At 37.4% G+C, this 27,842-nt stretch overlaps 3 protein-coding genes across 3 annotated transcripts; all 3 read left to right on the top strand.

Moving 5' to 3' along the window:
• Positions 1-241: 241 nt before the first annotated feature.
• On the top strand, positions 242-3,201 carry LOC115438174 (uncharacterized). Its single transcript, XM_030161600.1, has 5 exons — positions 242-295; positions 381-710; positions 805-912; positions 1,039-1,073; positions 2,885-3,201. Exons 1-5 carry the CDS (start codon positions 250-252, stop codon positions 3,053-3,055), a joined length of 690 nt encoding a protein of 229 aa, XP_030017460.1. The 5' UTR covers positions 242-249; the 3' UTR covers positions 3,056-3,201.
• A 9,803-nt stretch (positions 3,202-13,004) lies between these two features.
• On the top strand, positions 13,005-16,160 carry LOC115438173 (uncharacterized). Its single transcript, XM_030161599.1, has 5 exons — positions 13,005-13,052; positions 13,138-13,470; positions 13,566-13,673; positions 13,800-13,834; positions 15,910-16,160. The coding sequence occupies exons 1-5, from the start codon at positions 13,007-13,009 to the stop codon at positions 16,078-16,080; spliced, it is 693 nt and encodes a 230-aa protein (XP_030017459.1). The 5' UTR covers positions 13,005-13,006; the 3' UTR covers positions 16,081-16,160.
• Positions 16,161-18,355: 2,195 nt separating this feature from the next.
• LOC115438996 (uncharacterized) lies at positions 18,356-20,416 on the top strand. The gene is made up of 5 exons (XM_030162891.1): positions 18,356-18,623; positions 18,718-18,825; positions 18,952-19,012; positions 20,088-20,151; positions 20,207-20,416. Exons 1-5 carry the CDS (start codon positions 18,356-18,358, stop codon positions 20,414-20,416), a joined length of 711 nt encoding a protein of 236 aa, XP_030018751.1.
• The last annotated feature ends 7,426 nt before the right edge of the window (positions 20,417-27,842 follow it).

Below are 27,842 nucleotides of genomic sequence, written 5' to 3'. Positions count from 1 at the left end.
AATGCTAAACCATAATCTATATTTAGAGCGGTGAACCACAACAGTGTTTAAAGTTCAAAGTTGGTGCAAAACAGTGTGTGAACACATCTGCATAGAGATGCTGCACACCTACTATGACGTCTTAGAGTCTAGAACTTTTGATGCTGAACATCTTCTTACCTTCAACACAGTCTGTGAAAAATGCTCCACCTCCTCAGGCATTAAATAGGAACTTGGTGAGTTTCGTGCCAGTTCAGACTCACACACACAATGAGGAACTTCCCTTCACACACTGTTTTACTCCTCTGCAGCCTCAGTAAGTCCAACTGTAATTTGGGATATTGTTGAATTCATCTGAAGGTGTTGTTAAGGTCCTGTGGGTTAATGTGGCTTTGTTTCAGGTTGGATCTTCACCTCGGTTTCTGAGTCTGTTACGGTGGAGGTCCGGCCTGATGGAGATGCTACACTGCTGTGCTCAAACTACACCAGTTCTACTCAGATATTGTGGTTCAGAGTGGTCAAGAGATCGGAACCTCACAGAATTTCCTCAATATTTGACCCTTCTAAGGTGGACTCATTTCAGAATGGCAAATTTGAAGTGACGTCCAACATCTCTCACATCTTCCTCAAAATCAAGCAAGTGAATGTATCTGACTCTGGGCTGTATTTCTGTGGACATTACATACAACAATCCCCTGTTATTGTCCATCCAACATATTTAGATGTTAAAGGTAAGAGCTAAAAATAGTTTACTATTTAATCAATTTAAATATTCATTAAAAACTCCATGTTAAAATGTAAATATTCTGCTTTTTTTTTGTATAGGAGTGTTCGATATCGTACCAGTGCTAAATGTGATCCTGGATGGTCTGACTGTGTTCTTCTTTATGGTCATCATTGTTCTGGTTCTCAAGATGTACAAGTCTCACAAAGGTGGGCTCTCACTTCCTTAAGCATAGTTTCACTTTGTTTAGTTTCAACATAACCTCCCTGTTTATTTGAATGTCTAATCAGATTTGGATAAATAATAATATTCACTTGGCTGTTTCTGTCATGTAGGTCACCGTGAAGAACACATTCAACAATCAATCGAGGTAAATAATGTCATTTTTACATCTGTGAGCTTCATTTACCATTGAATGACTTTGATAACGGAATACATTTTATCATAATAGTACCAAATATAGATTTTTTCCAATTCTGCATATTTTTACAGGTCAAACTGACTCACTGGTGTCACTACTATACATTATTGTATTTCATTATAATCACTTTTATGTTGTGTCAAATATATTCATGTAATTCTATCATACATCATACCTTGAGAGGAGAAAAAAAACCTTTTCTCTGTGCTATGAGTTATTTCAGACACTTCATGCATATCACCTGCTCACTGAACTGGTTACAGTCATTGTGGTTGAGCATGTACAACTCTATGTGTTGATGATGTGGTTAGTACAGTTGGTAATTTAAGCCCCTTCTGTAATTTATTATTCAAACATTCGAGAGAAGTAGACATACAGACATACTTTCTATCTATCTATCTTTCTATCTATCTATCTATCTATCTATCTATCTATCTATCTATCTATCTATCTATCTATCTATCTATCTATCATAAACAATATCATCACACCATCTACAGCAGTGGTTCCCAACCTTTTGTGGCTCGTGACTCCATTTTAACATCACAAATTTCTGACAACCCCAGACATTCAAAACGGAGACATTTTTTTGCTAAAATTAATTTGTTTTTGATTGTGTAATAGTTTGCTATAATGTATATTATTCTGGACAACGGCAGAAAGGCCAGGTGTAGATTACTGCACACAGTGAGAATTTGATTTTCCTTGGTCATTATATGTACAGTCAGTCCAGCTTGGATTTATAAGGCTGACAATTAATACTGAACAAACAATAACTCAAATTATGAATTATAGAAGAGCTGCAGCATCTGAAACTGACCACAATGAACATTTGAAAGACAAACAGTACCGCAGTGCTTCAGTTTCAGCTTCAGAGTTTGTCATGTTTTTTACCTCCGCCAGGAGGTATTGTGATCGCTTTGCTTTGTGTGTTTGTGTGTTTGTTTGTTTGTTTGTTTGTTTGTGTGTTTGTTTGTTAGCAAGGTAACTCAAAAAGTTATGGATGGAGTTTCATGAAATTTTCAGGAAATGTTGATCCTGGCACAAGGAAGAAATGATTAAATGTATTGTGATTGTCTCTGTCAACTCACCATGTGTTGTTTATTAGTAAATTAGTAAATTTCAGGTGAGCCGCGACCCCATTTGGATTCCAGGTGATCCCACATGGGGTCCCGGCCCCAAGGTTGAAAAACACTGATCTACAAAGATTATGTAAATCAGCAACAGATTCTTGTGAAATATCTTTAAAGGTGTTCAAGCAGTCTTCAAACAGCCGATCTGGTGGTACAGTAAGACATTAAGAGTTGGTGATTTACTAATAAATGATCATCAGCCATGTTAAGCTGCTGTATTTGAAAGAAACAGCAATAGAATTGAAGCAATGAATTAATAAAAGACAGAGATTCTTGTTTGTCAGAGACAGAGAAGAGATTTTCATCAAAATCTGTCCATAACTGTTTGAATTATCTTGCTAACAGACAAACAAGCAGACAAATAAGCAGACAAACCCCAATGAAAACATAACCTCGGCTGTTCCTTGGAGGAGGTAAAAATAAATAAATAAATAAAAAAAACTTGCATGAAAATGCGTAATTCTGATAAATACACAGCTGAACATCAGAACAATATTAACCCTGACAGAAAATGATTTAGTGATGTTTTAAAGTAATCCTTCAAAGCCTATAAATGCAGATGTAAAGTGGTGTCATGTGTATTCCAATAACATCCATGTATGAAACTGTAAATACTTTTGTTCTCAGAGCCGACAAACAGATGACCTAAACTACGCAGCGGTGACTTTTCATCGAGAAAACAACCAAAAGCCTTCATCTGAGAGCGAAGCACAGAACAATACTATTTACTCCGCCCCTGTCAGAAGGACTCAGGAAACATCTGAACCTGCAGCTCCATGTGGAGCTGATGCTTTGTAAATACACTTCTGTCTTCTTCTGTGGTTGTACTTTCACTTCATGCCATGATAAATCTGACTTTGTAAAGAGGTTCATTAAAAAAATACAAAGCTTTGATTCTTGCCTTTAAACGTCTTTGCGTGCGCATTAGGAGAAGACAGTATGGACAGAATAAGGGGTTTTCTTAAACCATGACTCAACTCCTTATAAATAAAGCTGAAATAACCTGTGACACCTGCCTGATTTCTTTCAGTTATCAAAAATATCAGAAACAATGCGATTAACAGCCATGGTCTGGAAATATTTACATCATCTGACAACCCACCACAAGATAAGCATCAGAGGCAGCAGCTACCTTACAAGTGTCACTGTTGAAGTGAAACTCTCACAGTAACGATGATCCTCACTTTAATGGTAGCTTCACTTCTTCACAGTCACACTAAGTATTATCGGTGGAGGTCCGGCCTGATGAAGATGCTACACTGCTGTGCTCAAACTACTCCAGTTTACCTACTCAGATATTCTGGTTTAGAGTGGTCAAGAGATCTGAACCCCACAGAATTGCCATTGTCAGACAGTTCTGTGGAGTAAGTTCAAGTGAGGTGAAATGCATGAAAACTTTAAACTCCATAATCTGTAAGAATTAAGTCTGAAATAAAGTTGTGAACATTTGCTGACTGCGTGTCATTTAAGATAACATTTAAGCAGCAACGTAGTAAAGAATAGAAGATAAGAGCAATGTGTTGGGGAATATAGACCATAACATCAACAAAACTAGAAAAGCACTCGGAGAGTGCTTACATAAAAAAGAAAAAAAAAAATTGTCAAGTTATTTATACATAAATTCGGCCCTCTGTTCCTTTTTAAGAAATTGGTCAGTGACCTTATTGTATCAAGTAAACAAGAAAACGTTGAAATTATGTTAAATTGAAACAAGGAAGTACAATGAGTGTGTTTTATTTACAGTGCAAGAAATGAACAAGTAATTTTGTAGTGGTTTCTGTCTTGATTTCACAGCAGAATGCGCGACGGTATTAAACTGAAGTCTGTCAGTGAAGGAGTAGGTCTAAAAAAAGCTGTCAATCAAACGGGAGCCTTTTGACTGATCCTCCAATCAGCACGTAGAAGCCTAGCGTCCAGCCCAGCCGAGCTCCGCCCACAGCTCCCTTCACCTCCAGAGACGCCGAGCGTCTGGGGGCGGGACAACATCATGACATTTATCCAATTACCGTCCAGTTTTGAGGCAATGAAAAAACTGTTCCACTCAGTCCCATTGAAGTGCATGGACGCTGAGCGTCTATGGGCAAATGCACTGAGCAGAGATGTATGAGAAAACAGCGCAACGGGAATGTATGAGAAGTGAACAACATCGAGTCCGCTGGTTTGTGATAAAGCTGATTCTAAACGAACTAATCTGTGAGATGAACGTATTCTAACACATTTGTAGTCAATGAATTGTCAACACAACCGTACATATTTGACAATTTAATTTTCATAATTTTAGGGGAAGCCGAGCTTCCCTTGCAGTCTTTGAGAAATCCCCACTTCTGCCAAGGCAGATCAGTGCCCCCCCCATCACCACTAAAATTTAATCATTTGTTCCTTGTGCCAGTATCAACATGTTAAGAAGTTTTACTCACAAACTTATAAACTATACTTGTGTTTCTCTGTAGATTTGAAGTACAGAGTACGAGTGTGCACATCTGTTCATTCAATGCTAAACCATAATCTGTTTATTTAGAGCGGTGAACCACAACAGTTTGGTGCAAAACAGTTTGTGAACACGTCTGCATAGAGATACTGCACACCTACTCTGACATCTTAGAGTCTAGAACTTTTGATGCTGAACATCTTCTTACCTTCAACACAGTCTGTGAAAAACGCCCCACCTCCTCAGGCATTAAATAGGAGCTTGTTTGGTTTCGTACCAGTTCAGACTCACACACACAATGAGGAACTTCCCTTCACACACTGTTTTACTCCTCTGCAGCCTCAGTAAGTCCAACTGTAATTTGGGATATTGTTGAATTTATCTGATGGTGTTGTTCAGGTCCTGTGGGTTAATGTGGGTTTGTTTCAGGTTGGATCTTCACCTCGGTTTCTGAGTCTGTTACGGTGGAGGTCCGGCCTGATGAAGATGCTACACTGCTGTGCTCAAACTACACCAGTTCTTCTACTCAGATATTGTGGTTCAGAGTGGTCAAGAGATCTGAACCCAACAAAATTGCCTCAATATTTGACCCTTCTAAGGTGGACTCATTTGAGAATGGCAAATTTGAAGTGACGTCCAACATCTCTCACATCTTCCTCAAAATCAAGCAAGTGAATGTATCTGACTCTGGGCTGTATTTCTGTGGATTTCTTATGCAACAAAAGACCGTTATTGTCCATCCAACATATTTAGATGTTAAAGGTAAGAGCTAAAAATAGTTTACTATTTAATCAATTTAAATATTCATTAAAAACTCCATGTTAAAATGTAAATATTCTGCTTTTTTTTTGTATAGGAGTGTTCGATATCGTACCAGTGCTAAATGTGATCCTGGATGGTCTGACTGTGTTCTTCTTTATGGTCATCATTGTTCTGGTTCTCAAGATGTACAAGTCTCACAAAGGTGGGCTCTCACTTCCTTAAGCATAGTTTCACTTTGTTTAGTTTCAACATAACCTCCCTGTTTATTTGAATGTCTAATCAGATTTGGATAAATAATAATATTCACTTGACTGTTTCTGTCATCTAGGTCACTATGAAGAACATGTTCAACAATCAATCGAGGTCAATAACGTGTCATTTTTACATCTGTGAGCTTCATTTACCATTGAATGACTTTGATAACGGAATACATTTTATCATAATAGTACCAAATATAGATTTTTTTCCAATTCTGCATATTTTTACAGGTCAAACTGACTCACTGGTGTCACTACTATACATTATTGTATTTCATTATAATCACTTTTATGTTGTGTCAAATATATTCATGTAATTCTATCATACATCATACCTCAAGAAGTGAAACACCCCCTTTTCTCTGTGCTATGAGTTATTTCAGACACTTCATGCATATCACCTGCTCACTGACCTGGTTGCAGTCATTGTGGTTGAGCATGTACAACTCTATGTGTTGATGATGTGGTTAGTACAGTTGGTAATTTAAGCCCCTTCTGTAATTTATTATTCAAACATTCGAGAGAAGTAGACATACAGACATACTTTCTATCTATCTATCTATCTATCTATCTATCTATCTATCTATCTATCTATCTATCTATCTATCTATCTATCTATCTATCTATCTATCTATCTATCTATCTATCTATCATAAACAATATCATCACACCATCTACAGCAGTGGTTCCCAACCTTTTGTTCCCAACCTTTTGTGGCTCATGACTCCATTTTAACATCACAAGTTTCTGGTGACCCCAGACATTCAAAACAGAGACATTTTTTTGCTAAAATTGAAAAATAATTTGTTTTTGGTCATGTAATAGTTTGCTATAATGTATATTGTTATGGACGGAGGCAGAAAAGCCAGGTGTAGATTACTGCACAAAATGAGAATTTTATTTTCCTTGCTCGGGGTATGTACAGTCAGTCCAGCCTGGATTTAGAAGGCTGACAATTAATACTGAACAAACTAGAAGCATTCAGAGAGCACAGACTTCCACCATGGCAGATCAGTGCCCCGGATTTGGATGAAAATTTCAGGAAATGTTGATACTGGCACAAGGAGCAAATGATTAAATTTTGGTGGTGATCGGGGGGTGGGGGGCCACGGGGGCCCACTGATCTGGCTTGGCAGAGGATCTGTCTTTTCTAGAAAAGCACTCATAGAGCACAGACCTCCGCCAAGGCAGATCAGTGGGCCCCCGTGGCCCCCCACCCCCCGATCACCACCAAAATTTAATCATTTTTTCCTTGTGCCAGTATCAACATTTCCTGAAATTTTCATCCAAATCCGTCCATAACGTTTTGACTTATCTTGCACACAAACAAACAGACAAACCAACGCTGACAAAAACATACCCTCCTTGGGGGGGGGGGGCGGCGTTAACAATGGCTCATACTATGAATTATAGAAGAGCTGCAGCATCTGAAACTGACCACAATGAACATTTGAAAGATAAACAGTACCACAGTGCTTCAGCTTCACAGTTTGTCACATCTTTTATGTATTGTGATTGTCTCTGTCAACTCACCATGTATTGTTTATTAGTAAATTAGTAAATTTCAGGCGACCCCATTTGGATTCCAGGTGATCCCACATGGGGTCCCGACCCCAAGGCTGAAAAACACTGATCTACAGAGATTATGTAAATCAGCAACAGATTCTTGTGAAATATCTGTAAAGGTGTTCAAGCAGCCTTCAAATAGCCGATCTGGTGGTACAACAGGACAATAAGAGTAGGTCGTTTACTAATAAATGATCATCAGCCATGTTAAGCTGCTGTATTTGAAAGAAACAGCAAAAGAATTGAAGTAATGAATTAATAAAAGACAGAGATTCTTGTTTGTCAGAGAAGAGATTTTCATCAAAATCTGTCCATAACTTTTTGAATTATCTTGCTAACAGACAAACAAACAGACAAACAAGCAGACAAACCCCGATGAAAACATAACCTCTGCTGTTCCTTGGCGGAGGTAAAAAAAAAACAAACATAATAAACTTGCATAAAAATGCATAATTCTGATAAATACACAGCTGAACATCAGAACAATATTAACCCTGACAGAAAGGGATTTAGTGATGTTTTAAAGTAATCCTTCAAAGCCTATAAATGCAGATGTAAAATGGTGTCATGTGTATTCCAGTAACATCCATTTATGAAACTGTAAATACTTTTGTTCTCAGAGCCGACAAACAGATGACCTAAACTACGCAGCGGTGACTTTTCATCGAGAAAACAACCAAAAGCCTTCATCTGAGAGCGAAGCACAGAACAATACTATTTACTCCACCCCTGTCAGAAGGAAACGTCTGCTAAACCATAATCTGTTTATTTAGAGCGGTGAACCACAACAGTTTGGTGCAAAACAGTTTGTGAACACATCTGCATAGAGATACTGCACACCTACTTTGAAGTCTTAGAGTCTAGAACTTTTGATGCTGAACATCATCTTACCTTCAACACAGTCTGTGAAAAATGCTCCACCTCCTCAGGCCTTAAATAGGAGCTTGGTTGGTTTCGTGCCAGTTCAGACTCACACACACAATGAGGAACTTCCCTTCACACACTGTTTTACTCCTCTGCAGCCTCAGTAAGTCCAACTGTAATTTGGGATATTGTTGAATTCATCTGAAGGTGTTGTTCAGGTCCTGTGGGTTAATGTGGGTTTGTTTCAGGTTGGATCTTCACCTCGGTTTCTGAGTCTGTTACGGTGGAGGTCCGGCCTGATGGAGATGCTACACTGCTGTGCTCAAACTACTCCAATTCTCCTACTCAGATATTGTGGTTCAGAGTGGTCAAGAGATCTGAACCCAACAAAATTGCCTCAATATTTGACCCTTCTAAGGTGGACTCATTTCAGAATGGCAAATTTGAAGTGACGTCCAACATCTCTCACATCTTCCTCAAAATCAAGAAAGTGAATGTATCTGACTCTGGGCTGTATTTCTGTGGATTTCTTATGCAACAAAAGACCGTTATTGTCCATCCAACATATTTAGATGTTGAAGGTAAGAGCGAAAAACAGTTTATTATTTAATCAATTTAAATATGAATTTAAAACTCCATGTTAAAATGTAAATATTCTGCTTTTTTTTGTATAGGAGTGTTCGATATCGCACTAGTGTTACATGTGATCCTGGGTTTTCTGACTGTGTTCTTCTTTATGGTCATCATTGTTCTGGTTCTCAAGATGTACAAGTCTCACAAAGGTGGGCTCTCACTTCCTTAAGCATAGTTTCACTTTGTTTAGTTTCAACATAACCTCCCTGTTTATTTGAATGTCTAATCAGATTTGGATAAATAATAATATTCACTTGGCTGTTTCTGTCATCTAGGTCACCGTGAAGAACGCATTTAACAATCAATCGAGGTAAATAATGTCATTTTTACATCTGTGAGCTTCATTTACCATTGAATGACTTTGATAACGGAATACATTTTATCATAATAGTACCAAATATAGATTTTTTCCAATTCTGCATATTTTTACAGGTCAAACTGACTCACTGGTGTCACTACTATACATTATTGTATTTCATTATAATCACTTTTATGTTGTGTCAAATATATTCATGTAATTCTATCATACATCATACCTTGAGAGGAGAAAAAAACCTTTTCTCTGTGCTATGAGTTATTTCAGACACTTCATGCATATCACCTGCTCACTGAACTGGTTACAGTCATTGTGGTTGAGCATGTACAACTCTATGTGTTGATGATGTGGTTAGTACAGTTGGTAATTTAAGCCCCTTCTGTAATTTATTATTCAAACATTCGAGAGAAGTAGACATACAGACATACTTTCTATCTATCTATCTATCTATCTATCTATCTATCTATCTATCTATCTATCTATCATAAACAATATCATCACACCATCTACAGCAGTGGTTCCCAACCTTTTGTGGCTCGTGACTCCATTTTAACATCACAAATTTCTGACAACCCCAGACATTCAAAACGGAGACATTTTTTTGCTAAAATTAATTTGTTTTTGATTGTGTAATAGTTTGCTATAATGTATATTATTCTGGACAACGGCAGAAAGGCCAGGTGTAGATTACTGCACACAGTGAGAATTTGATTTTCCTTGGTCATTATATGTACAGTCAGTCCAGCTTGGATTTATAAGGCTGACAATTAATACTGAACAAACAATAACTCAAATTATGAATTATAGAAGAGCTGCAGCATCTGAAACTGACCACAATGAACATTTGAAAGACAAACAGTACCGCAGTGCTTCAGTTTCAGCTTCAGAGTTTGTCATGTTTTTTACCTCCGCCAGGAGGTATTGTGATCGCTTTGCTTTGTGTGTTTGTGTGTTTGTTTGTTTGTTTGTTTGTTTGTGTGTTTGTTTGTTAGCAAGGTAACTCAAAAAGTTATGGATGGAGTTTCATGAAATTTTCAGGAAATGTTGATCCTGGCACAAGGAAGAAATGATTAAATGTATTGTGATTGTCTCTGTCAACTCACCATGTGTTGTTTATTAGTAAATTAGTAAATTTCAGGCGACCCCATTTGGATTCCAGGTGATCCCACATGGGGTCCCGGCCCCAAGGTTGAAAAACACTGATCTACAAAGATTATGTAAATCAGCAACAGATTCTTGTGAAATATCTTTAAAGGTGTTCAAGCAGTCTTCAAACAGCCGATCTGGTGGTACAGTAAGACATTAAGAGTTGGTGATTTACTAATAAATGATCATCAGCCATGTTAAGCTGCTGTATTTGAAAGAAACAGCAATAGAATTGAAGCAATGAATTAATAAAAGACAGAGATTCTTGTTTGTCAGAGACAGAGAAGAGATTTTCATCAAAATCTGTCCATAACTGTTTGAATTATCTTGCTAACAGACAAACAAGCAGACAAATAAGCAGACAAACCCAATGAAAACATAACCTCGGCTGTTCCTTGGAGGAGGTAAAAATAAATAAATAAATAAAAAAAACTTGCATGAAAATGCGTAATTCTGATAAATACACAGCTGAACATCAGAACAATATTAACCCTGACAGAAAATGATTTAGTGATGTTTTAAAGTAATCCTTCAAAGCCTATAAATGCAGATGTAAAGTGGTGTCATGTGTATTCCAATAACATCCATGTATGAAACTGTAAATACTTTTGTTCTCAGAGCCGACAAACAGATGACCTAAACTACGCAGCGGTGACTTTTCATCGAGAAAACAACCAAAAGCCTTCATCTGAGAGCGAAGCACAGAACAATGCTATTTACTCCGCCCCTGTCAGAAGGACTCAGGAAACATCTGAACCTGCAGCTCCATGTGGAGCTGATGCTTTGTAAATACACTTCTGTCTTCTTCTGTGGTTGTACTTTCACTTCATGCCATGATAAATCTGACTTTGTAAAGAGGTTCATTAAAAAAATACAAAGCTTTGATTCTTGCCTTTAAACGTCTTTGCGTGCGCATTAGGAGAAGACAGTATGGACAGAATAAGGGGTTTTCTTAAACCACGACTCAACTCCTTATAAATAAAGCTGAAATAACCTGTGACACCTGCCTGATTTCTTTCAGTTATCAAAAATATCAGAAACAATGCGATTAACAGCCATGGTCTGGAAATATTTACATCATCTGACAACCCACCACAAGATAAGCATCAGAGGCAGCAGCTACCTTACAAGTGTCACTGTTGAAGTGAAACTCTCACAGTAACGATGATCCTCACTTTAATGGTAGCTTCACTTCTTCACAGTCACACTAAGTATTATCGGTGGAGGTCCGGCCTGATGAAGATGCTACACTGCTGTGCTCAAACTACTCCAGTTTACCTACTCAGATATTCTGGTTTAGAGTGGTCAAGAGATCTGAACCCAACAGAATTGCCATTGTCAGACAGTTCTGTGGAGTAAGTTCAAGTGAGGTGAAATGCATGAAAACTTTAAACTCCATAATCTGTAAGAACAAAGTCTGAAATAAAGTTGTGAACATTTGCTGACTGCGTGTCATTTAAGATAACATTTAAGCAGCAACGTAGTAAAGAATAGAAGATAAGAGCAATGTGTTGGGGAATATAGACCATAACATCAACAAAACTAGAAAAGCACTCGGAGAGTGCAGACCTCTGCCAAGCAGTGGCAGCTGCTCGTCTTTCAGAGAGGGGAAGCTAATTGTCGGCTTACATAAAAAAGAAAAAAAAAATTGTCAAGTTATTTAAACATAAATTCGGCCCTCTGTTCCTTTTTAGGAAAATGGTCAGTGACCTTATCGTATCAAGAAAACAAGAAAATGTTGAAATTATGTTAAATTGAAACAAGGAAGTACAATGAGTGTGTTTTATTTACAGTGCAAGAAATGAACAAGTAATTTTGTAGTGGTTTCTGTCTTGATTTCACAGCAGAATGCGCGACGGTATTAAACTGAAGTCTGTCAGTGAAGGAGTAGGTCTAAAAAAAGCTGTCAATCAAACGGGAGCCTTTTGACTGATCCTCCAATCAGCACGTAGAAGCCTAGCGTCCAGCCCAGCCGAGCTCCGCCCACAGCTCCATTCACCTCCAGAGACGCCGAGCGTCTGGGGGCGGGACAACATCATGACATTTATCCAATTACCGTCCAGTTTTGAGGCAATGAAAAAACTGTTCCACTCAGTCCCATTGAAGTGCATGGACGCTGAGCGTCTATGGGCAAATGCACTGAGCAGAGATGTATGAGAAAACAGCGCAACGGGAATGTATGAGAAGTGAACAACATCGAGTCCGCTGGTTTGTGATAAAGCTGATTCTAAACGAACTAATCTTTGAGATGAACGTATTCTAACACATTTGTAGTCAATGAATTGTCAACACAACCGTACATATTTGACAATTTAATTTTCATAATTTTAGGGGAAGCCGAGCTTCCCTTGCAGTCTTTGAGAAATCCCCACTGCCGCCAAGGCAGATCAGTGCCCCCCCCAATCACCACTAAAATTTAATCATTTGTTCCTTGTGCCAGTATCAACATGTTAAGAAGTTTTACTCACAAACTTATAAACTATACTTGTGTTTCTCTGTAGATTTGAAGTACAGAGTACGAGTGTGCACATCTGTTCATTCAATGCTAAACCATAATCTGTTTATTTAGAGCGGTGAACCACAACAGTTTGGTGCAAAACAGTTTGTGAACACGTCTGCATAGAGATACTGCACACCTACTCTGACATCTTAGAGTCTAGAACTTTTGATGCTGAACATCTTCTTACCTTCAACACAGTCTGTGAAAAATGCTCCACCTCCTCAGGCATTAAATAGGAGCTTGTTTGGTTTCGTACCAGTTCAGACTCACACACACAATGAGGAACTTCCCTTCACACACTGTTTTACTCCTTTGCAGCCTCAGTAAGTCCAACTGTAATTTGGGATATTGTTGAATTTATCTGATGGTGTTGTTCAGGTCCTGTGGGTTAATGTGGATTTGTTTCAGGTTGGATCTTCACCTCGGTTTCTGAGTCTGTTACGGTGGAGGTCCGGCCTGATGAAGATGCTACACTGCTGTGCTCAAACTACACCAGTTCTTCTACTCAGATATTGTGGTTCAGAGTGGTCAAGAGATCTGAACCCAACAAAATTGCCTCAATATTTGACCCTTCTAAGGTGGACTCATTTCAGAATGGCAAATTTGAAGTGACGTCCAACATCTCTCACATCTTCCTCAAAATCAAGCAAGTGAATGTATCTGACTCTGGGCTGTATTTCTGTGGATTTCTTATGCAACAAAAGACCGTTATTGTCCATCCAACATATTTAGATGTTGAAGGTAAGAGCTAAAAACAGTTTACTATTTAATCAATTTAAATATGAATTAAAAACTCCTTGTTAAAATGTAAATATTCTGCTTTTTTTTTTGTATAGGAGTGTTCAATATCGTACCAGTGCTAAATGTGATCCTGGATGGTCTGACTGTGTTCTTCTTTATGGTCATCATTGTTCTGGTTCTCAAGATGTACAAGTCTCACAAAGGTGGGCTCTCACTTCCTTAAGCATAGTTTCACTTTGTTTAGTTTCAACATAACCTCCCTGTTTATTTGAATGTCTAATCAGATTTGGATAAATAATAATATTCACTTGACTGTTTCTGTCATCTAGGTCACCATGAAGAACATGTTCAACAATCAATCGAGGTCAATAACGTGTCATTTTTACATCTGTGAGCTTCATTTACCATTGAATGACTTTGATAACGGAATACATTTTATCATAATAGTACCAAATATAGATTTTTTCCAATTCTGCATATTTTTACAGGTCAAACTGACTCACTGGTGTCACTACTATACATTATTGTATTTCATTATAATCACTTTTATGTTGTGTCAAATATATTCATGTAATTCTATCATACATCATACCTCAAGAAGTGAAACACCCCCTTTTCTCTGTGCTATGAGTTATTTCAGACACTTCATGCATATCACCTGCTCACTGACCTGGTTGCAGTCATTGTGGTTGAGCATGTACAACTCTATGTGTTGATGATGTGGTTAGTACAGTTGGTAATTTAAGCCCCTTCTGTAATTTATTATTCAAACATTCGAGAGAAGTAGACATACAGACATACTTTCTATCTATCTATCTATCTATCTATCTATCTATCTATCTATCTATCTATCTATCTATCTATCTATCTATCTATCTATCTATCTATCATAAACAATATCATCACACCATCTACAGCAGTGGTTCCCAACCTTTTGTTCCCAACCTTTTGTGGCTCATGACTCCATTTTAACATCACAAGTTTCTGGTGACCCCAGACATTCAAAACAGAGACATTTTTTTGCTAAAATTGAAAAATAATTTGTTTTTGGTCATGTAAGAGTTTGCTATAATGTATATTGTTATGGACGGAGGCAGAAAAGCCAGGTGTAGATTACTGCACAAAATGAGAATTTTATTTTCCTTGCTCGGGGTATGTACAGTCAGTCCAGCCTGGATTTAGAAGGCTGACAATTAATACTGAACAAACTAGAAGCATTCAGAGAGCACAGACTTCCACCAAGGCAGATCAGTGCCCCGGATTTGGATGAAAATTTCAGGAAATGTTGATACTGGCACAAGGAGCAAATGATTAAATTTTGGTGGTGATCGGGGGGTGGGGGGCCACGGGGGCCCACTGATCTGGCTTGGCAGAGGATCTGTCTTTTCTAGAAAAGCACTCATAGAGCACAGACCTCCGCCAAGGCAGATCAGTGGGCCCCCGTGGCCCCCCACCCCCCGATCACCACCAAAATTTAATCATTTTTTCCTTGTGCCAGTATCAACATTTCCTGAAATTTTCATCCAAATCCGTCCATAACGTTTTGACTTATCTTGCACACAAACAAACAGACAAACCAACGCTGACAAAAACATACCCTCCTTGGGGGGGGGGGGGGGGGGGGCGGCGTTAACAATGGCTCATACTATGAATTATAGAAGAGCTGCAGCATCTGAAACTGACCACAATGAACATTTGAAAGATAAACAGTACCACAGTGCTTCAGCTTCACAGTTTGTCACATCTTTTATGTATTGTGATTGTCTCTCTCAACTCACCATGTATTGTTTATTAGTAAATTAGTAAATTTCAGGCGACCCCATTTGGATTCCAGGTGATCCCACATGGGGTCCCGACCCCAAGGCTGAAAAACACTGATCTACAGAGATTATGTAAATCAGCAACAGATTCTTGTGAAATATCTGTAAAGGTGTTCAAGCAGCCTTCAAATAGCCGATCTGGTGGTACAACAGGACAATAAGAGTAGGTCGTTTACTAATAAATGATCATCAGCCATGTTAAGCTGCTGTATTTGAAAGAAACAGCAAAAGAATTGAAGTAATGAATTAATAAAAGACAGAGATTCTTGTTTGTCATAGACAGAGAAGAGATTTTCATCAAAATCTGTCCATAACTTTTTGAATTATCTTGCTAACAGACAAACAAACAGACAAACAAGCAGACAAACCCCGATGAAAACATAACCTCTGCTGTTCCTTGGCGGAGGTAAAAAAAAAAAAAAAACATAATAAACTTGCATAAAAATGCATAATTCTGATAAATACACAGCTGAACATCAGAACAATATTAACCCTGACAGAAAGGGATTTAGTGATGTTTTAAAGTAATCCTTCAAAGCCTATAAATGCAGATGTAAAATGGTGTCATGTGTATTCCAGTAACATCCATTTATGAAACTGTAAATACTTTTGTTCTCAGAGCCGACAAACAGATGACCTAAACTACGCAGCGGTGACTTTTCATCGAGAAAACAACCAAAAGCCTTCATCTGAGAGCGAAGCACAGAACAATGCTATTTACTCCGCCCCTGTCAGAAGGACTCAGGAAACATCTGAAGCTGCAGCTCAATGCGGAGCTGATGCTTTGTAAATACACTTCTGTCTTCTTCTGTGGTTGTACTTTCACTTCATGCCATGATAAATCTGACTTTGTAAAGAGGTTCATTAAAAAAATACAAAGCTTTGATTCTTGCCTTTAAACATCTTTGCGTGCGCATTAGGAGAAGACAGTATGGACAGAATAAGGGGTTTTCTAAGCTACCACTCAACTCCAAATAAATAAAGCTGAAATAACCTGTGACGTCTGCCTGATTTCTTTCAGTTATCAAAAACATCGGAAACAATGCGATTAACAGTCATAGTCTGGAAACATTTACATCATCTGACAACCCACCACAAGATAAGCATCAGAGGCAGCAGCTACCTTACAAGTGTCACTGTTGAAGTGAAACTCTCACAGTAACGATGATCCTCACTTTAATGGTAGCTTCACTTCTTCACAGTCACACTAAGTATTATCGGTGGAGGTCCGGCCTGATGAAGATGCTACACTGCTGTGCTCAAACTACTCCAGTTTACCTACTCAGATATTCTGGTTTAGAGTGGTCAAGAGATCTGAACCCAACAGAATTGCCATTGTCAGACAGTTCTGTGGAGTAAGTTCAAGTGAGGTGAAATGCATGAAAACTTTAAACTCCATAATCTGTAAGAACAAAGTCTGAAATAAAGTTGTGAACATTGGCGGACTACGTGTCATTTAAGATAACATTTAAGCAGCAACGTAGTAAAGAATAGAAGATAAGAGCAATGTGTTGGGGAATATAGACCATAACATCAACAAAACTAGAAAAGCACTCGGAGAGTGCAGACCTCTGCCAAGCAGTGGCAGCTGCTCGTCTTTCAGAGAGGGGAAGCTAATTGTCGGCTTACATAAAAAAGAAAAAAAAAAATTGTCAAGTTATTTATACATAAATTCGGCCCTCTGTTCCTTTTTAAGAAATTGGTCAGTGACCTTATTGTATCAAGTAAACAAGAAAACGTTGAAATTATGTTAAATTGAAACAAGGAAGTACAATGAGTGTGTTTTATTTACAGTGCAAGAAATGAACAAGTAATTTTGTAGTGGTTTCTCTCTTGATTTCACAGCAGAATGCGCGACGGTATTAAACTGAAGTCTGTCAGTGAAGGAGTAGGTCTAAAAAAAGCTGTCAATCAAACGGGAGCCTTTTGACTGGTCCTCCAATCAGCACATAGAAGCCTAGCGTCCAGCCCAGCCGAGCTCCGCCCACAGCTCCATTCACCCCCAGAGACGCCGAGCGTCTGGGGGCGGGACAACATCATGACATTTATCCAATTACCGTCCAGTTTTGAGGCAATGAAAAAACTGTTCCACTCAGTCCCATTGAAGTGCATGGACGCTGAGCGTCTATGGGCAAATGCACTGAGCAGAGATGTATGAGAAAACAGCGCAACGGGAATGTATGAGAAGTGAACAACATCGAGTCCGCTGGTTTGTGATAAAGCTGATTCTGAACGAACTAATCTGTGAGATGAACGTATTCTAACACATTTGTAGTCAATAAATTGTCAACACAACCGTACATATTTGACAATTTAATTTTCATAATTTTAGGGGAAGCCGAGCTTCCCTTGCAGTCTTTGAGAAATCCCCACTTCTGCCAAGGCAGATCAGTGCCCCCCCCCATCTGCCTTGGCGGAGGTCTGCGCGCTCTTTTCTAGAAAAGCACTCGGAGAGCGCAGAGCTCCGCCAAAGCAGATCAGTGGGCCCCCGTGGCGCCCCCACCCCCGATCACCACCAAAATTGAATCATTTCTTCCTTGTGCCAGTATCAACATGTTAAGAAGTTTTACTCACAAACTTATAAACTATACTTGTGTTTCTCTGTAGATTTGAAGTACAGAGAACGAGTGTGCACATCTGTTCATTCAATGCTAAACCATAATCTGTTTATTTAGAGCGGTGAACCACAACAGTTTGGTGCAAAACAGTTTGTGAACACGTCTGCATAGAGATGCTGCACACCTACTCTGACATCTTAGAGTCTAGAACTTTTGATGCTGAACATCTTCTTACCTTCAACACAGTCTGTGAAAAATGCTCCACCTCCTCAGGCCTTAAATAGGAGCTTGGTTGGTTTCGTACCAGTTCAGACTCACACACACAATGAGGAACTTCCCTTCACACACTGTTTTACTCCTCTGCAGCCTCAGTAAGTCCAACTGTAATTTGGGATATTGTTGAATTCATCTGAAGGTGTTGTTCAGGTCCTGTGGGTTAATGTGGGTTTGTTTCAGGTTGGATCTTCACCTCGGTTTCTGAGTCTGTTACGGTGGAGGTCCGGCCTGATGGAGATCCTACACTGCTGTGCTCAAACTACACCAGTTCTTCTACTCAGAGTGGTCAAGAGATCTGAACCCAACAAAATTGCCTCAATATTTGACCCTTCTAAGGTGGACTCATTTCAGAATGGCAAATTTGAAGTGACGTCCAACATCTCTCACATCTTCCTCAAAATCAAGCAAGTGAATGTATCTGACTCTGGGCTGTATTTCTGTGGATTTCTTATGCAACAAAAGACCGTTATTGTCCATCCAACATATTTAGATGTTAAAGGTAAGAGCTAAAAACAGTTTACTATTTAATCAATTTAAATATTCATTAAAAACTCCATGTTAAAATGTAAATATTCTGCTTTTTTTTTGTATAGGAGTGTTCGATATCGTACCAGTGCTAAATGTGATCCTGGATGGTCTGACTGTGTTCTTCTTTATGGTCATCATTGTTCTGGTTCTCAAGATGTACAAGTCTCACAAAGGTGGGCTCTCACTTCCTTAAGCATAGTTTCACTTTGTTTAGTTTCAACATAACCTCCCTGTTTATTTGAATGTCTAATCAGATTTGGATAAATAATAATATTCACTTGACTGTTTCTGTCATCTAGGTCACCATGAAGAACATGTTCAACAATCAATCGAGGTCAATAACGTGTCATTTTTACATCTGTGAGCTTCATTTACCATTGAATGACTTTGATAACGGAATACATTTTATCGTAATAGTACCAAATATAGATTTTTTCCAATTCTGCATATTTTTACAGGTCAAACTGACTCACTGGTGTCACTACTATACATTATTGTATTTCATTATAATCACTTTTATGTTGTGTCAAATATATTCATGTAATTCTATCATACATCATACCTCAAGAAGTGAAACACCCCCTTTTCTCTGTGCTATGAGTTATTTCAGACACTTCATGCATATCACCTGCTCACTGACCTGGTTGCAGTCATTGTGGTTGAGCATGTACAACTCTATGTGTTGATGATGTGGTTAGTACAGTTGGTAATTTAAGCCCCTTCTGTAATTTATTATTCAAATATTCGAGAGAAGTAGACATACAGACATACTTTCTATCTATCTATCTATCTATCTATCTATCTATCTATCTATCTATCTATCTATCTATCTATCTATCATAAACAATATCATCACACCATCTACAGCAGTGGTTCCCAACCTTTCGTTCCCAACCTTTTGTGGCTCATGACTCCATTTTAACATCACAAATTTCTGGCGACTCCAGACATTCAAAACAGAGACATCTTTTTTTGCTAAAATTTAAAAATAATTTGTTTTTGATCATGTAATAGTTTGCTATAATGTGTATTATTATGGACGGAGGCAGAAAAGCCAGGTGTAGATTACTGCACACAGTGAGAATTTGATTTTCCTTGGTCAGGATATGTACAGTCAGTCCAGCTTGGATTTATAAGGCTGACAGTTAATACTGAACAAACAAGAACTCATACTATGAATTATAGAAGAGCTGCAGCATCTGAAACTGACCACAATGAACATTTGAAAGATAAACAGTACCACAGTGTAACATCTCTGTCTTTTTGTTCTGCTGTTTCTCTTTCTTTCTCTTTTTTCCCCTCACTCTCAGCCACACCTCCTCATTGCTCTTTCTGTCACACCTCCTCATCAGTTCATTCCCCTCACCTGTGAGCACACCTGGGCTCATTAGGTAGAGGGTTTATATTCACCTCTCCCTCCTTTGTTCTTTGCCAGATTGTCTTCTACCTGTGAGAAACTTTCCAGCATTACACCTACCTTATTCTTCGTGTCTGATCTCGTTTGTCCCTGACCCGCTCTGCTACCTGTCGTCTGATCCCTGCCTGTCTCGTCAGCCTGGTTCTGCCTTTTCGTCCGTTTCCCTGGTGCTCGACCTGCCCTTTGTCCCTGACCACGTCTCTCTGCCTGCCGTCTGGTTTCGACCTGTTTCTGCCTCGGACCCTGTCTTCTGTCTCAGCCCCTCTGGACTCTACGGACTCCCCGGTTACTGGACTATCTGCCTGTCCCCGACGCCCCCCTTTGCCTTACCCCTGTCGGATTACTGAGACTGAGTTTGTAACTGTGTCTAAAACTGTAACTGTTATATTGAACTCCTGTTGCTTCAACAAAGCCTCAGTAAAGGTTTTCAAACTCATACCTTTGTGTCGGTCTGCTTCTGGGTTCCGGTTGTATTTGTTACACACAGTGCTTCAGCTTCACAGTTTGTCATGTCTTTTATGTATTGTGATTGTCTCTGTCAACTCACCATGTATTGTTTATTAGTAAATTTCAGGCGACCCCATTTGGATTCCAGGTGATCCCACTAACTTGCTAACAGACAAACAAACAAGCAGACAAAACCCGATGAAAACATACAAACAACAAAAAAAAAACAAAAAACATGAAAATGCGTAATTCTGATAAATATACAACTGAACATCAGAACAATATTAACCCTGACAGAAAGGGATTTAGTGATATATTGAAATAATCCTTCAAAGCCTATAAATGCAGATGTAAAATGGTCTCATGTGTATTCCAATAACATCCTTTTATGAAACTGTAAATACTTTTGTTCTCAGAGCCGACAAACAGATGACCTGAACTACGCAGCGGTGACTTTTCATCGAGAAAACAACCAAAAGCCTTCATCTGAGAGCGAAGCACAGAACAATACTATTTACTCCACCCCTGTCAGAAGGACTCAGGAAACGTCTGAAGCTGCAGCTCAATGCGGAGCTGATGCTTTGTAAATACACTTCTGTCTTCTTCTGTGGTTGTACTTTCACTTCATGCCATGATAAATCTGACTTTGTAAAGAGGTTCATTAAAAAAATACAGAGCTTTGATTCTTGCCTTTAAACGCTTTTGCGTGCGCATTAGGAGAAGACAGTATGGACAGAATAAGGGGTTTTCTTAAGCCACCACTCAACTCCATATGAATAAAGCTGAAATAAACTGAGACGCCTGCCTGACTTCCTTCAATCATCAAAAACATCGGAAACAATGTGATTAACAGTTATGGTCTGGAAACATTTACGTCATCTGACAACCCACCACAAGATAAGCACCACAGGCAGCAGCTATTTTAAAAGTGTCATTGATGATGTGAAACTCACATAGTAAGGATGATCCTCACTTTAATGGTAGCTTCATTTCTTCACAGTCACAGTAAGTATTATCATTGAATTTGACATTTACTGTTAGTGTTGAAGTATTCTGTCGCTTTTTTGCTTATCAGAGGTACTAAAAAAAGGCACATACTAGTTTGAAACCTTCATTTTTCATCCCGTACTCCTCCAAAATCATCTATTTAAACTACTTCATATTCATACTTTGCTGAACTTCGACAGATATTTCATTAAATTTGCCTTATTGATCCTCTTTTTCTTTCTGAGAATTCATTTTTGTGTATATTTCTGTCAAGGTATTCTATTTTTTGTGTATTTTTTCCATTTGTTCCACTCAGATGATCTGGTTCAAAGCAGTTAAAGTATCGCTGTACTTCCTCCATGTACAATACATTTACTCACGGTCCGTTCTGTAGCAGAAATGAAAAAGGAAAGTCTAAAATGAGATCCAACACCTTCACTGTTTTTCTCAAAATTAAACATCTGACATTAGATGGTGTTTCTTTGGAGATTTACTTATGTGGATTCTCTATAACTGTCAATGCAACATAATAAATTTTGGCGGTAAGGTGTGTCTAATTAACCCATAAAGACCCAGCGTTTCTTTTTTGACTGTTCCAAAATGTATTTTCCTGTTGATTTAACCATTCTTAAGTGATTTATCACCATTTATTACAATTTTATCCTCTGTTGGTTGCATTCTTGTCAGTGAAAATCATATATTTTCCAATATTTAACCCTTTCGTGTATGAATTATGAGAGCCTTAATCAAGATTCTTTTTTTCCTGAGTGTTTTTCTTCCTCTAGGCATTAAAAAACAATACGATTAAAACATTTTGTGAACCTATTTTTCATGGAGTTGTAAAAATGTCCGCTCAGCTGGAAACCATACGTTTAATTTTTGAAGTAAAGAAACATATTTACTGATATACTGTTTGAAAAATATGAAAGAAAAACATTTTTAATGCAGCTAATCTGATGTTTTCTCACATTTTAACAGATAATATGCAAAAAAAAAAAAAAATTGTATTAAAAAAAAAAAAAAAACAAATTGTTAACCCTTTCATGCATAGTGGTCACTACAGTGGACAGTTACTCTACAGCTTTAATCTTCTATATTCATGGGTTTTGTTGTTTTAGTTCCATATCAACCAACACAGTGGACACTTATGCATCATCTCATAAACTGCAATTCATGCCATTATTGTAACTTTGCTGTTCTTGATTGGTTCTTGAGTGGAAATCAATTGTTAATATTTATTTTTTGCATATTATCTCCATGAAGTGAGTAATAACTAGTATTAGAATATGTTAAAATGTGAGAAAACATCAGATTAGCTGCATTAAACATGGTTTCATTTCACTGTTTTTATATCACTTTATGATATTGGGTTTTAAATACATGTTTCTTTGCTTCAAGAATAAAATTCATGGTGTAGCTGAATGGACATTTTTGTAACTCCATGAAAAGCAGGTTGATTTAAAAAAAAATTCAATCACATTGTTTTTTTTTCATGCCTAAAGTGGAATAAAAACACATAAAAAATCTTGATTAAGGTTCTCATAATTCATGCATGAAAGGGTTAATTACAGTCTAATAATAATAATAATAATAAAAAGCAACTGATTTCCACTCAAACATGTTACTGCAGATCAGGTTTATGAAGAACAGCAAAGTTACAGAAACGGTATGAACTACAGTGTATGGGATGATGCATGAGCATCCACTGTATCAGCTGATATGGAATTAAAACAACAAAACCCCTGAATATACAAGAGAACAGTTGTAGAATAACTGTCCACAGGAGTGACCACTATGCATGAAAGGGTTAATTTACTAATTGTGTAGATGTTCATAAAAGCTCCGAGTAAATTTAAAGGTTCTTAAATCAGAAACAGAGAAAACTGAAGAAAAAGGGATTTTTTTCAGCAAAATCTATCATTAACTGAACATAAACCATCCACTGTTATTGATCCGACTGCATGGGTTTTATTGGTGAATCAATGTTGTAGATGATGATGGTGTTTCCACGGTAACTACAGAGCCTCCGAATGTCCAAATGGATCATATCTGATGACCATGAAAAGATGACAAACTGGATTTTATTCCAGTCATTTACATGTATTGATAGGATTAGTGGATCAAAAGTTATTAAACATTTTAAATCAGTAGATGATTTGAGGTCTTTATGGGTTACGATTAAACATATTACTGTATTTTGATAATTTTCGGTGAAGATCGAGCAACTTCAGGTCATGACATACAGGACGGGGAAGCAAAATTTACAATGAACATTTAGTTGTTTTTTCTCAGCAGGCACTACGTCAATTGTTTTGAAACCAAACATATATTGATGTCATAATCATACCTAACACTATTATCCATACCTTTTCAGAAACTTTTGCCCATATGAGTAATCAGGAAAGTAAACGTCAAAGAGTGTGTGATTTGCTGAATGCACTCGTCACACCAAAGGAGATTTCAAAAATAGTTGGAGTGTCCATAAAGACTGTTTATAATGGAAAGAAGAGAATGACTATGAGCAAAACTATTAGGAGAAAGTCTGGAAGATACTATTAAAGAAGAATGGGAGAAGTTGTCACCCGAATATTTGAGGAACACTTGCGCAAGTTTCAGGAAGCGTGTGAAGGCAGTTATTGAGAAAGAAGGAGGACACATAGAATAAAAACATTTTCTATTATGTCAATTTTCTTGTGGCAAATAAATTCTCATGACTTTCAATAAACTAATTGGTCATACACTGTCTTTCAATCCCTGCCTCAAAATATTGTAAATTTTACTTCCCCACCCTGTAGGTTTAAATGAATGTAATTAAATAGACAAATTTTTATTTTTGGTGGAGGATGAAACAGGCAATTCACAAATTCCATAGTTTTATACTCAACAGATCTCAATTGTACATGAAATCTAATTTTTTTTTTGTTTTTTCATTATTCACTGTAGGTGAGTCTGATTCTAAAACAAAGGTAACAGCCACTGTGACTGTTTACCTTGCTATACTCACCATTTGTCTGGTTGTCAGAACCCTTATCAGAACCCCTCGGAAAGGTGAGTTCTTTTTCACATCTGTCAAGAAAATGTAATATTTCACTGTACAGTCCACATCATTTCTAATTAACAAACGACATTAAAAGGACCGTTTCCGGACACTGATGTGGTTTTATGTTTCAGCTCACACAGAAGAGAATCCACCACAGACTGAGGTAAATTCAGTTTCACAAGTGAAAAAATAGCCACGGAAAAAATGATTAGAGCACCCCTTGGTTTCTTCAATTTCTTGTTCATTTTAACACCTGGTACAACAAAAATAGCTCATAAGAGTTTAATTTAAGAGCTGATATCTAGCCATTTTCCATGTTCTCTTGTTCTTATATCAATATCTATGACATAGTACTGATAAAAACAGTTCTTTTAGGCATTCCATGTTTTCTTTTCTGTTTGTTTTAGTCACATGATACACACAGGAGTTAGTACTTGATTGCATAACTATTGTTTTTGATGACTTTTGATGGTCTAATCATTTTTTCCACGACTATATGCCTTTACTTCCACTTATCAGTTATTTGTTTGGTTTTTTTTCTGAGTAATTTCTTTAACACCAATCCTTATTCCTGTTGCTTTCAGAGTCTGGACACAGCTGATGACCTGAACTACGCTGCCGTTACTTTCCGTCCGAGAAACATCACGAGGGGGTCCCGATCACAGAGAAAAGTGGAGTTAAATGCTGTCTATTCTGCCGTCAGATAGATTCAGGACGGAACAGGAACTGCAGCTCTGACGGGGACTGTCGCTGTAATAGTCTACAGATGTGTTTCTGTGAGGAGATGACACTTTAATTTTTTGCTTTTTCTTATTTTGTCTTAATATTATTGTTGTTAGTGTTTGATAGAGGAGCCGATACAACTGCCTCTTATTCTTGGTGCATCTGAATTATTGAAGCAGAAATGGAACAGAAATAAATGATAGCTGATTCCATTTTGCTTTGAACAGAACTGATAACAGAACTTGGTATCATCCTCCATTACACACAGTCTGATGTCCAAAACAATTATTCAGGTGAACATAGATGTGACTAATATTAATGTACAGAGTAGATATTCTACTATAGTGTTGGCTTAAATGCATGTAAGGTGCTTGGATTTTTTTATATTTTACACCATTTTACTTTATATTTCCACTCCATTATATGTATCAGAAGCAAATACTGTACTCAGTGGCCACCCCACATAAAATTAGAGGTTTTTAAACATTATTTTTCAGCAAAAATGTACCCTGAAAATTAAAAAAAGTGACACCAAAACCTTTTGCCATACAGATTTGGAGGATTAATATTAAAATTCTGAATGCTGAAGCCAATCAGTTTTGCTTTTATTTTCTTATCCTAACATGATTGGATAATTTTTCCTGGGTTGCCAAGTGGCTTTTACGGAAATACAGACGTTCTCAGGACTTATAATGAACACGAAGCAGACGATTAACCATCTCCAGATAATAGTTTAGTTCTGTTACACTTCCATTTGGTCTCCATCATTTTATTTTACACAAAGACTCTAGTTTACACCATTTTTTCAGCCGTACAGCTACATGGTAAAGGCTTCTTTTGTTCTGCACATTTGTGGTCAGGAGGTTGGGTTCCTGTGAGGTACATTAAGGTTTCACTCTTGTGCACGTGTATCTCAATAGTAACTGATTTTTAGTGTTTGTGATAAACTGAAGGATTAAGTGTTCTTTTAAAGCAGTGGTTCCCAACCTTTTTTGGCTCATGACCCCATTTTAATATCACAAATTTTTCTGGTGACCCCACAAATTCAAAACAGACTTTTTTTTTTTTTTTTTGCTAAAATTAATTTGTTTTTGATCATGTAATAGTTTGCTATACTATGTTGCAAATAAATGTTAATTTTACATGACATTTAGTCTATAAAATGTATATTATTATGGGCGGAGGCAGAAAAGCCAGGTGTAGATTACTGCACAAACTGAGAATATTATTTTCCTTGGTCAGGATATGTACAGTCAGTCCGGCTTGGATTTACAAGGCTGACAATTAATACTGAACAAACAATAACTCAAACTATGAATTATGAAAGAGCTGCAGCATCTGAAACCGACCACAATGAACATTTGAAAAATAAACAGAACCACAGTGCTTCAGTTTCATCAGTTTCTTCAGTTTGTCATGTCTTTTATGGATTGGGATTGTCTCTGTCAACTCACTATAGATTTTTTATTTGTAAGTTTTTTTTGTTTTTTTTTTTAAATAAAAAAAATTATCAAAAAAAAAAAAAAAAAAAAAAAAACAGTGGATGAAAGAATTAAATAGGTCAGCACAACCTGTAAGCTCCCAAAAAATATATTTATTCACTACAGTAGTGACGTTTCCAGCCACAGCCCTTCATCAGATATGGGACAGACCATGACACACAGCTGTTTGTATAGAGGAATAATTTTAATAGGTGATGCAAATGATCTCATATTATCAGTAACTTTAAAGTAAGGATAAGTGTCTTTAAATACGTAATAATTCATACCAGTGCAGTAATCAAATTTCTTTAAACTGAATGATTGGTGTCAGAGAAATGTTTAATACCGGTTGATCCACTAATCCTATTAATACATGTAAATAATTGGTGTAAAATACAGTTTGTCATCTTTTCATGGTCATCAGATATGACCCATTTGGACGTTCAGAGGCTCCGTAGTGGAACATGGAAACACTATCATCTTCTACAACATAGGTGTCAAACACGCAGCCCAGGGGCCACATCTGGCCTGATAAAGGATCCAATCTGGCCTGTAGGATGAATTTGTGAAATACAAAAATTACACTGAAGTTATTAACAATTGAGGATGTCAAAATCATTTTAATTCAGATTCCACATACAGATCAGTTATATCTCAAGTGGGTCAGACCAGTAAAATACAATCATATTAAACCTATAAATAATGAAAACAGCAAATTTTCTCTTTGTTTTAGTGTAAAAAAGTAAAATTACTTGAAAATGTTTATATTAAACAGCTGTTATTTTACAAAAAATGTGAAAAACCTGAAATGTCTTAAGATCAGTAAATGCAATTTTACCAATACTCTGCCTGTTATTAAATGTTTTGTGCATTTGTAATTGTAATGTAAGTTGTAATGCACATGTGTAAAGGATAAACTAATAATCTGAGGCATAATATTGTTAAAATTACACTTGTTTTTCTTAAGACGTTTCCAGTTGTTCATGTTATTCAGATTTTTGTAGATGTAAACATTATCATAATTTAATTTGACTTTTTTCACTGTTATTATTTTACTGATCCAGCCCACTTGAGATCATATCGGGCTGAGTGTGG

The sequence above is a fragment of the Sphaeramia orbicularis genome, chromosome 18, assembly GCF_902148855.1.
Source record: "Sphaeramia orbicularis chromosome 18, fSphaOr1.1, whole genome shotgun sequence".
In the NCBI taxonomy this organism is placed as follows: Eukaryota; Metazoa; Chordata; class Actinopteri; order Kurtiformes; family Apogonidae; genus Sphaeramia; species Sphaeramia orbicularis.
Note: the sequence above shows the minus strand (reverse complement) of the source record. Positions and strands in the feature narration are given on the sequence as shown.